Source organism: Rhinichthys klamathensis, unplaced genomic scaffold (assembly GCF_029890125.1).
Source record: "Rhinichthys klamathensis goyatoka isolate OS25496 unplaced genomic scaffold, OSU_Roscu_1.1 h1tg000099l_1, whole genome shotgun sequence".
In the NCBI taxonomy this organism is placed as follows: domain Eukaryota; kingdom Metazoa; phylum Chordata; class Actinopteri; order Cypriniformes; family Leuciscidae; genus Rhinichthys; species Rhinichthys klamathensis.
The window spans coordinates 1,721,849-1,734,124 of record NW_026606638.1 but is presented as its reverse complement, the minus strand read 5'-3'; the positions used below and the strand labels follow the sequence as shown (position 1 = coordinate 1,734,124).

The 12,276-nt window shown below is 35.3% G+C and overlaps 1 protein-coding gene across 1 annotated transcript; it reads left to right on the top strand.

The window, feature by feature from the left end:
• The first annotated feature begins 305 nt into the window (after positions 1-305).
• Positions 306-11,599, top strand: alg9 (ALG9 alpha-1,2-mannosyltransferase). Its single transcript, XM_056252930.1, has 15 exons — positions 306-485; positions 1,232-1,367; positions 2,467-2,601; positions 3,680-3,750; positions 3,865-3,953; positions 4,096-4,231; positions 5,605-5,692; positions 5,887-5,992; positions 6,723-6,845; positions 6,981-7,135; positions 8,088-8,217; positions 8,433-8,580; positions 9,177-9,306; positions 10,142-10,272; positions 10,719-11,599. Exons 1-15 carry the CDS (start codon positions 310-312, stop codon positions 10,840-10,842), a joined length of 1,878 nt encoding a protein of 625 aa, XP_056108905.1. The 5' UTR covers positions 306-309; the 3' UTR covers positions 10,843-11,599.
• The last annotated feature ends 677 nt before the right edge of the window (positions 11,600-12,276 follow it).

Below are 12,276 nucleotides of genomic sequence, written 5' to 3'. Positions count from 1 at the left end.
AAGGTTTATATTGACGGTGTAATGAAATGTTTGTATATATATAAAAACAATTAGTTGTAGTAAAAAGTACTCCGGTCAAGTCAATGAAAGCATGCTAAATTGGTGTTTGCAGCAAAGTTATTAATTATAGTTAACTTAAACTTTAAAATGAAAATGAAAATGGAAAACACAAAAATAAAAACTAATTCAAAATACCAAAACAACTAAAAAAACAACATAATAGTATCTCAATGATACTAATAATGTAATATTGGGTAATAATGTTTGCCATCCGCGTGCTCTCCGTCGACTTGCGCTGCGTTTGGTGTAATGATGACGTCACGCACGGCCAGTAGAAACATGGCGACGAAGAGTCTCCGTCAACGCAACAGACGTGGAAGCAAACAAGATGCCAACAACGTGAACAACACACCTACCACTGACAGCCGAGCAACAAAAGACGACAAATGTGTTGAGGACAATAACTCTAGTGACCCCCGAAATGAGTAAGTAACCATAAACCAGTCCAGCTAACGCGCGGTGTAACATTGTGTAGTGTTGACAGGTCGCTAGCTCGCTAACGTCAGGCTGTCTGGATATGCGATTAATACCAATACAGATGGCAAAGCAAACCCATGAAATATCCACAGACTGTCTAAATAACACGAAGAGATAGAAATGCTAAAATGTATCCAGGCGACGCGAATAAGCTCGCTTTTAATGTAACATGACGGTTTTCATTCAATCATTCATTCATTCAAGGCAGCTCTTCTACCGGTATGTAAACGCTAATCAGCGCTCCATAGAACAAACAAACGCTGAAAAAGAAGTGGTGTATATAATGGTCGTTCAATTAAAATGAATGCTTGTTATTAATGAGCTGGAATACTTTAGTGACACATTTTCAGATTTGGCTATTAGCATGTTATACACAACATGATGCTGTGTAACGTAAATCTCAGGTGCACATTCGCGCATGTCCAATTTAATAATCTTCTTACATTGTCATTAGCTGAACAGCGCAGGAGGAATAAAATGACACTCCATTGACATTTTTGTCTATTTTGTCTATGCGTAAAGCTGGAATTTCTCATGCTTACTATATTAATTATGCTTGTGAATGAGTTTACTGTTTTAAATACTAAATAAATGAATGACAACCTTGTGTTACCATGTGCTCTGTTCCCATATTGCTTATTAGTTTGCTCCCAGATAAGCACATTAGCTCCTATCCCCCGGCTCTCCATTACAGGTCATCCAGTAAGGCAGGACAGGTGTGGGCTCCTGAGGGCTCCACAGCCTTCAAGTGCCTGGTTTCAGCCCGCTTCTGTGCTGCGCTGCTCAGTAACATCTCTGACTGTGACGAAACCTACAATTACTGGGAGCCAGTGAGTTACATATTTTCCTGGTTCACAATTTTTTGTTAAGCTCTCAGGGTACAGTAAAAAAAATGGCCCGGGACCATTTTGGGCCAGTTGATGGTCCTGTTGGCCCGGCACTGCGTTCTCATTACGTCTTATGTGTTGTTATGCTTTGCACACTTTGCTTGCATTTTTTTTTTTGTGATTTATTCATTATTGTTGTTTCAATTCTGCTGATTTTTATGTCACCACATTAATATTATTTATCTGACTAACAAAGATTTAGTAAAAATTGCAACCTGTGATTGAATAGTAAAAATAAGTAAAAAATTATTATTATTAAAGATCATATATATATATATATATATATATATACACACACACACACACACACACACACACACACACACATATATGTGTTTTTGTGTGTGTATGTGTGTGTGTGTGTAAAACAAATAAATACAAATTTCTACAGCTTATAATCATCTTTGAATTCAACACAATAATGGAATAATGGTGCAATTTGTTTTATAATATTTAACCCATTTAACGTGTATATATTATAACATGTTTTAACATATATTATGTATTATATTGTGTGTGTGTGTGTGTGTGTGTGTGTGTGTGTGTGTGTGTGAGTGAGAAAATGATGACATAATGGTGCAAAATGTTTTTTGTTTATAATTTTTAACCTATTAGATACTATAACATACTTACATATTTATTTTTAAATATATTAAATTGTATTATTTTTTTAATGATGTAACGAGAACATTTTTACAGGGCAGGTAAAAAGCTAAAATACTGGTCTAACTGGGACGGCAGAAAGCGAATCCTTATTGTTGAGCCCTGATCTGTGTCACTGTTGTGTCCCGTGATGCCCTGGAGTATGTAATAATCCAACCCATTAGCGACTGTCTGGGTGTAGTTCAGATTCAAGAACCTTTTATTTGTCTTCACTAGAAGGTTGTCATGTCTATTCCTGATCACAGACTATAGAGTGGTCTAAAAACCTTATGAATGTGCCATTTTGCTGAATTCCATCCTCCTTCTGAGAGCTACTCACTTAAGTATATAAAAGAAAAGTACCAAACATTCTTTTTATCTTTCTCTGTTTGCTGGCCAGACTCACTACCTGCTATATGGAACAGGGATGCAGACATGGGAATATTCCCCGGCCTACGCAATTCGTTCCTATGCGTATCTTTGGCTCCATGCCCTTCCTGCCTGCTTTCATGCCAAAATATTACAAACCAACAAGGTAAACTAGTCACCAGCCCCAAACTAGGTACTAGATTACCATTCTGTACTTGTAAGCATTTGTAAAGGTGAAGGATATTTTTTTGACCAGTGAGATGGCTGGAATGTAAAAATCAGATATCAAATCTGAGGAAAATAACCCTGGGAAAGCTGTGGTTCTACTTATACAACTCATTTCTAACGATGAAAGAAAGTATATTTCTTATTTCTTTTTCTTTGGAGTGCAATTTTACAGTTGACTTAATCAACTCTGTCCAAGTCTTTTCAAGTAGTTTTCAGCTGTAATATAGAGTTTTACATTAAATTATATTTACAGTATGCATTTGGCAGACACATTTATTCATAGTAAATAGTATATATTGTACAGTTGTGGTACATTTTCTATACGCCTTGCAGAATCTGCTAAATGTTAATTATTTAAAAAATAAATAAAGTTCATGTTATTTTTTATTTAGTACTGTCCTGAATAAGATGTTTTAGATAAAAGATGCTATTTACATAAAAGATAAGCATATAGTCCACAAGATGAAATAATAGATTACATTTTTTTTTTTTTAATGACCACGTTCAAAAGGTAACATACGCTTAATTATTAATATTGTATGTCGGTGTCGCTACCTAGATGATCCACAAGTGTTTTTTGTTTTGTTTTTTTGGTGATGGTTGTTCATGAGTCCCTTGTTTGTCCTGAACAGTTAGACTGAGGGATGCAAACTTTTAATTTGAAGATCAGCGTAAATTGTACTTATTTTGTCTAAGTTCTAAGAAGCATGTAAGTATCTTCTGTAGCTTCTGAGGGGCAGTACTAAATGAACAAATATGATCTTTAAACAAAATAAGATCAGTTTATATATCTTCATCTTCATTAAAAAAACAGTTGTGGATCATCCAGTTAATGACTGTATTAAGAATCAAGCGTATGTAAACTTTTGAATGAGGTCATTTCTTTTTGTAAATTCAGCTATTATTATGTCTAGTGTTTTTTAGTTTTTTTTTTACAACTGTATATATTGGCCATTCATTATATGCCTTTGTAGACTTGTGAAGATGTAAACTAATTTGCTGATGTTCCTATTCAGGTCCTTGTGTTTTATTTCCTGCGCTGCATGTTAGCATTTACCTGTTGTGTGTGTGAGCTCTACTTCTACAAGTAAGTGCAGCATACTACATATGGCACCTCAGCATTGGGCTAAAATTGGTGAATTTTACAGTGTGTGACGAAATAAAAGTGGCTTAAAGATCTGATGTCATGGGTCTCACACAGGGCCGTGTGTAAGAAGTTTGGCCTGCATGTGGGACGGCTTCTGCTGGCGTTCCTCGTCCTGAGCGCAGGGATGTTCTGCTCCTCTGCAGGTGAGTCAAATTTGTGGCTTATCTGCTTGATCACATGGAATTTAGATGATAGTTGTAACTGCTTGTTACTATTTTTCTTTTTTTGACAAATTGTGTATACACTGCAGGTTAATGTGTGTGTTTGTGTATGTGTTATATGCAGCTTTCCTCCCCAGTACGTTTTGTATGTACAGTACTGTGGTAGCTATGACTGGCTGGTTCCAGGGACGCCCGAGTCTGGCTGTGCTGGGTATTGCAGCGGGGGCCATAGTGGGCTGGCCCTTCTGTGCCCTTCTGGGGTAAGAAATGGCCAACAATTTATATTTTTGTATATTGATAAGCAGGGTCAAAAACCTGCCAATGGCAAATAAAATATTTTCTACCATAAATATTTATTATCAGCCATGAAACTGTATTTTGCGTTACGTATATTAAAAGTTATATTTTGTCCTTATGAGAAGAATTATTTGGCTGGTTTAATTTAAGAATTATTTTCCTGGTTTTTGTTCTCCACATTTGAGTTTTTGCGGGCTTAAAGTGTCCATATTATGCTTTTTCAAATAGTACCCTTCATGCAGTGTGTAATATAGTGGTTTGTAAATGTAAAAGGTCTGCAAAGGACAGGAGGGGTTTAGATCTTTATCTTTGAGAAAGGAGGTGATGCTGCAATGTATTTTATGAAAAAATGAAAGTGTTTTTGTCCTTTGATGCATGTAAACTTATTTTAGGAGGCCTCCAAAACAAAATAAGGAACCTTTAAAATAATAGGATAATAGCATAATAGGATCTTTAACACATTTAATCCCATATTATTTCCAGCAATTTTCTAACAGATATGATAATATTTTACCATAATATTGTCAATATAAACTAATGTTTAAACCTTTGGGCCAGTAAGTTTAAAAAAAAGAAAGAAATTAATACTCAGCATTGACTTAATCAAACGTGACAGTAATGTTACAAAATTACTATTTTTGAAATAAAATTTGTTCTTTAAAAACTTTCTATACATCAAAGAATTTGGAAAAAATGTATTATGATTTCCACAATTGTTTTCAACATTGATATTGAACTTATACTTTGGTATGAAATAGGATATTATAATGATTTCTGACGGATCATGTGACACTGAAGACTGTGTTAATGGCTGCTGAAAATTCAGCTTTGCATGAAATAAATTACATTAAAAAAATATTCAAATAGAAAACAGCTATAAGTAATAATATTTAACAATATTACTGTATTTTTTTAACAAATAAATGCAGCCCTGGTGAGCAATAGAGAATTCTTTCAAAAACATTAAAACCCTAATCTTACCGACAACCTTCTGTGCAAATTTCTTTACTTTTTCACTTTATGTAACTTTCAAATCTGACCGTTGACAGAACATGTTCATCAGGTAAAAATCCCAGGTTCGACTGCGACCTGGGTCATGTCCTGATCCCACTTCTCTCTCACCATTACTTTCCAACCTACTTTCCCAACAATGCAAAGCAAAAAACAAGAGTAATCGTCAAACTGTTGTTTAATTCATGAATTATCCTGCAGTTCCCTAATAAATGAAAATGGCTAGTAACGGTTTCATTTACTCACTTTTGGCGAAAAGCCATAAAAATAATCCTGATCATCCAACTAGGTGAATTTAGGATCTGTTTACTGATTGATTTTGCAGCATACCCATTGCCTTTGACCTGCTGTTGCTGAAGAAGAAGTGGAAGAGTTTTATCACGTGGACTCTGGTGGCGTTGCTGCTCTTTCTGGTTGGGAAACTCCTAGATCTTTCTGTCTGTCTTAGGTTTCTGAATTGTTTTTGTGTCCTTTTGATCTGACTTCAGACACTTAGATTTCATCAATAGCAAAATGGCATTTTAAAATAAAAAAAATATCCAGAATCATTGTATTATACTGACATGTTAACACTGATAACACTTATCATTGTTATATTTTTCTGTAGGTCCCTGTTGTTGGAATAGACAGCTACTATTATGGCAAGCTAGTGATTGCTCCTCTGAACATAATACTATACAATGTGTTCACTCCTCATGGGCCAGATCTCTATGGTACGCTTCAAATTATTTGTATATACTTCTAGAAATTATTGACTTATCCTTAAAGGTGCTGTATGTAATTTTTTTTGGCTGTACTAAAGCATAAAAATACCATATGTTTGCTGAGATTTAAGAAACATGCTACGTTCAAATGCTTGTTTCGCCAAAAAAACAACAACAATGCTGAATCCTACAGCCAGTTATTCAACTTTGAAAAGTTTTTTTCAATGTCAGAATGTCTGTTTTTGCTTTGGTCTTTGTGAACCCTGACCACTGCCAACTTACCCAATAGTATTTCGACACCCCGGGTTGCCAGTTGGAGGACAACAGCATATTTCAGCCTTTGAAGCTAGCCAAAAAGTGGGTCAGAGATTCCAGATTTTACCTGACCTACAAAGCTTCAACAATAATAGCATTGCAAAAGTACTGTATACATTAGCTGATCAACGTACAGTGTAAGACTTGTCGCTTTCCATTGTCAATTGCGCTCCTGTTGTGTGCTCAATCTGGCAACCCGCGTAGGTGTTGAGTCTGAGGAGGAGGGGGCGCGGGAGATAACTTCAATATTTTACAATTTTAACTACAGTACCCATTTCAACCACTAGCTGCCAATATTACATACTGCACCTTTAAAAAGGACAAAAATTGTTTACAGTAAATAATAATTGTTCTTAGTGCCGTCAGATGGCATCAGTCATCAACAGTTAAACCTTATTGCAGTGTTTTTTTTTTTCTCTTACAGGCACAGAGCCCTGGCATTACTACTTTGTAAATGGTTTTCTTAATTTCAACATTGTGTTTTTGTTGGCCCTGTTTTCTCTTCCTCTCACGGCGCTTATGGAGGCACTGCTTCAAAGATTTAATGGTAAGAGAGAATAATGTGCCTTTGACTTAAGTTAAGTTAAAGTTGCCAACTAAAGCCCCAACAAAATAATTGTGACACGTGGGTGGCGTACTGGGCATACTGTTAATCTCATGTTTGTTATTGTATAATTTGCAGTTCAGAACCTCGGCCGGCCGTACTGGTTAACACTGTCTCCTATGTACCTATGGATGCTGGTGTTCTTTACTCGTCCACATAAAGAGGAGCGCTTTCTGTTTCCCATCTACCCTCTCATCTGTCTGTGTGGGGCGGTGGCACTATCCTCGCTGCAGGTTAGAATTGCTTCTGCTTGAAAAAGAAGCTGCGTAAGTCTTTTCTTCCCTATTGTGACGTATATCCCAGTGAAACGGCTTCTCGAACAAGAAAAATGTAGGGTGGGGCTGGATTTTGTCCATTGAAAATTGATTGGATCATTGTTGTTGGCTATTGCTGTGATCTCGTCCTCGTACCAGTAAACACATCATCAGAGATGTTGTTGCAAGAGTTATTTTGATAAATTATTCATAATAGATAATGCAGTATTCCAAATAAAATAAGAATTATACATTTTTATTTCATAGTGACTTTAATTATATGGAATGATTTGTATGATTAGTATACTGAACAAAAATGGTGAAAAGTGAAATATTATTACATTTTAAAATGATTGTTTACTATTTTAATATATTTTAAAATGTAATTTATTCCTGTGATGCAAAGCTGTATTTTCATCATCATTACTTCAGTCTTCAGTGTCGCATGATCCTTCAGAAATCAGTCTAATACGCAGATTTGGTGCTCAAGAATTATTATTTTTTTAATCATCAGTTGTGCTGCTTAATATCTTTGTGAAAACCGTTATAGTTTTTCAGGATACTTTGATTAATAAAAAGTTCAAAAGCATTTATTTGAAAAAGATTTTTTGTAACATTTATGAACTTTTTTTGTATTTTGTTTTTTCAATTTAATCAATGCATCCTTGCTGAATAACAAATATTAATTTATTAAAAACTGATTTCAAACTTTTGAACAGTAGTGTGCATGAAACTTCAAGATTCTTTTAAAGAATATCTTTGTATTTGCATTAGCACATGTCCAAAAACTAGAGAGAACTGCACATCTTTATTAGCATATTTGCCCAGTGTTGTGTAAATTAGTTTGCTGGTAAACCTTCATGGAATTTGAATGCAATACTTTAATTTATTCTCCCTTTTAAACAGTTTTCTGTCTGTTTTATCCATATAGAAGTGCTATCACTTCATATTCCAGCGCTATCGACTGGAGCACTACACCATCTCCTCCAACTGGCTGGCTCTCGGCTCTGTGCTGCTGTTTGGAGTGCTCTCACTGTCCCGATCTGTGGCCCTCTTCAGAGGTAAGGACAAATCATATAAGGGCTCAACAATAAGCATGTAGAGGGAGCTTTTGGGCCAATTCTAATGAAATATGCCCCCAAAGGTAGGGTTATATAGCTGGCTGATGAGGTTAATAAACAAAATGATTAAAAAAAATGTACCTAATCTTTACCTTGTGCAGTACAATACTCCCTTTGTGATGTCTCTCTCACTTGGGGTTGTTGTGCGTGTTAAGGTTATCATGCTCCGCTGGATTTGTATCCAGAGTTTCATCGCATTGCTAAAGACCCTGCAATCCACACTGTTCCAGAGGGAAGACTAGTCAATGTTTGTGTGGGGAAAGAGTGGTACCGCTTCCCCAGCAGTTTTCTCCTGCCCAACAAGTGAGTTTGAGTTCTGATTAAACTCTTAAAGACTGTACATAAATATACACTACTGTTTAAAAGTTTGGAGTCATTAAGATTTAAATGAATACTTTTGTACAGCAAAGACACATTAAATTGGTCACAAGTGACTGTAAAGCCATATAATGTTACAAAATATTTCTATTTCAAATAAATGCTTTTCTCTTTAACTTTTTATTCATCAAAGAATCCTGAAAAAAATGTATGGGGACAATATTATAATATTAAGGCATATATTAAGCAGCACAACATTGGTAATAAATAAGCATATTAGAATGAACTCTAAAGGATCATGTGACACTGAAGACTGGAGTAATGATGCTGAAAATTCAGCTTTGCCATTACGGGAATAAATTACATTTTAAAGTATATTGATATATATATATAACAGGTATCTTAATTTCTAATTATATTTCACAATATTACTTTTTACCTGTATTTTTAATCAAATAAATGCAGCCTTCGTGAGCATAAGAAACTTCTTTCAAAAACATTCAAAAATCTTACGAACCCCAAACTTTTGAACGGTAGTATATCTGTGTGATATATACTAACTATATCTTATTCATTTCCAGTTGGCACTTAGAGTTCATCCAGTCAGAGTTCAGGGGTCAACTACCTAAGCCATATGCCATGGGTCCTGATGCCACCTGGATACTTCCATCAGACATGAATGATCAGAATCTTGAGGAGACATCTCGATATGTGAGTGACCTAACACTTACACTTGGGACTTCAATTTTGCTTTTGTAATTGGTTTTTTTATTTAAAGGAGTTCAATAATTAAAGGATTAAAAGGAATTTAAGGAAAAAAAGAAATAAGATTGGTCAAATGTTCTAGGTCTAATAATTGTAGTTGTGAAGTAATCAATTACAACTATTTGCAAATAATGTTTTATTTTTTATTTCTGTCTAATATGTCAAACGAAAAATGTTTCTTGTCATCTCAAATTCAGTTGAATCCTATAAATTATAACATATTTTCAATTTAAAATGGTTAAAAAAACATGTAACGCAAACGTTTGTTAAAAAACATTAGTAGTTTGCATTACTGGATATTGCTTTCAGTCATTTAACATTTCTATAATGAAACAGTTATCAAATATTTAGCTACTTGCATCTTACCATGCACTCTCCGCTGTTAAAACTGAAGTGCCATGTTGGAATTGGCACTCATCTTCTGTGATCAGTACGGACCGCCTTCTTTGATTTGATTGGTCAACTCAATCATTTTGACATTGAGGTGCGCTGTTAGACCACTGAGGCAGACAAGCCTAAAAATGTAACTTAAAACACTTTTTGTCCCCCTCATTGTCTATGGTGGTTACACAGCCCTACTCTATACTGAGTTTGAATGACATTTTACTTCGGAAAATCAATTATTCCGCTCTTTACACCCCTTTTTATATATTGTTTTTAAAATCATGCACAAGTTAAAGTCAGTGTCACTTATCTACAACCTTTAAATGTCTCTGCATATGTCAGTGTTGTAGCTGAATGTGAAGTACATATGTCATTTTCCATGTTCTCTGGCTCTCAGGTAGAACTGAAGCAGTGTCATTACCTGGTGGATCTGGCAACAGAAACAGAGGCCCCTCTTGAACCACGATACGCCACTAACAAAGACGAGTGGAGCATTGTTGCCGACAAGCCTTTTCTAGACACTACCAGGCAAGTCTTTAGTGGTGGAGTATATGGGCATTTTTCAGAACGAGTGGAAATTTGTTAACATACAAGAGACACCTGTGGGTAATTCATTCAGAGTAAATTAATTCTGCTGTAAAGAGTCATTGAAAATTGTAGGGTGTGTGCTTATCCACTAGAGGGCCTGCTTGTCCTTTTAAAGATACTTATGACATCATTCTCAAGCACTCATAATGAATCGTTGTGACACAGGGTGTCTAATCATCCTAAAAGAGATTATCCTTGACCCAATTTATCAGTAATGAGCTCTGCGTGTCTTTATTGCCCAGTTCATGATGGCGAAATAAATGTAGAAATGGTTTCTTTTTAAAGAGAGTGGATTGTAGTATTCTGGCTTTTGTGAACTATTTTGTGTATATTTCATCCTGTTCATGATCCTGTTGCTGTTCCCTTTTCGTGTGTCTCCCACACAGGTCCTCCAGACTCCTCAGGGCCTTTTTTATCCCGTTTCTGTCTGAGCAATACACCACCTACAGCAGATATGTCATCCTCAAACCGAAACGATTCAAAAACACCCGGAAAAGAACGCCAGCCTGACCTGCCTTTCCTGCTATTTTTTCATAATCGCACCCCTCCATAAGTCCTGTCTCTTGCAGTGCTTCATCATTTGGTCCCAAGATGCTCCTCCACAACTCTTTCTGGCACACGTGGGATTGTTTTTGTGCGTGAGTGCGAATGAATGAATGGAATGAATGTATACATGTATGTCAGAGTTTGTTTGAGCAACTTTGTTATCAAGTCATGCAGTGTCAGCCTGCATGTAGACATCAGCATTGCTGCCCATCCTGTGGACTGTTTCAGCACAGAGCATGAATGCCTTACCCATCTTCCCCGATCATCTCCGCTCCATTCCATGCCTTCTGTTCATTCATTCCGGCGTGTGCTTCTCTGCATCTCTCTGAAGCGTTTCAGAAGATTTCTGCTTAGATGACCCTTTAAGGACTACAGTCCGTCATCTGTAATGACCTCATCTGTCATCCTTGATCTGGGACAATGAACTGTACTCCGTGAATGCAGACCCAAACCAGATCTCATGTGTCCAGAGATATGAACTGCTGTTCATTTGTCCTGTTTGAGCAACTGGCCCAGGCCAGCCTCAGCATCTCAGGATGAAAGTTGCACCAAGAACTGAAGTTTTTCTTCAGTTCCATCGTCTGGAAAAGTGGACATTGACTGTGAGGTCAGACCGCAGACCAGAACAATTGAGTGTTTACATTCCAAATAATGTTTGTCATCTGAATCATATCAGTGTTAACTGTGATTGAGTCAAATAAAAGAAGGCTGTCTTAATGTGTGACTGTTTCAGAGAGGTCATTTCTGGAATGGATGCGCTAATATCGGTTGTCTTTGTGAACTTCAGGGTTTTCCCGGTTATTAAAAACCTGGAATTGTTATTTCCTAGCCTGAAAAGGTCATTAAATTATGTAAAATCGTAAAAAATAATATAGTTCTTCTCTGTGTCAAACAAGTAAACAAATAAAAAAATATATAGATTTTCTTCTAAATTTCACGTATTTGTGTTTAATAATAAAAAAAATTGATATGTAAATATAAGTTGCTTTTTTCCTGGTTCTGCTCTTCTCCAAAAAAAAAAAATGAATTGTATTATTTATTAAAAAATTTTTTCCAAAAACTTACTACATATTTAAAATTAAATTCAAATATAAGTTTTTTACTAATTAAAATGAAAAACAATAATTTTATGTATAAAAATCTAAACATTATCACATATTTCGATCTAATATTAAATATATTAAAGTATTTTTTTCCCTAGTTGTGCTTTGCTGTAATTTTTTTTTAATATTTTACTTATAAAAATATAAAAAAAATTTCTTAAAATAACCAAATAGTTCAATAATATTAAATATGTAAATATAAGTTGTTCATATTTAAACCATTTTAGTAAAAATATAATAAATCTAAAAGTTTAAGCAAACTAAATAAATTAAAAGTCCCCTGATGTACAATTAG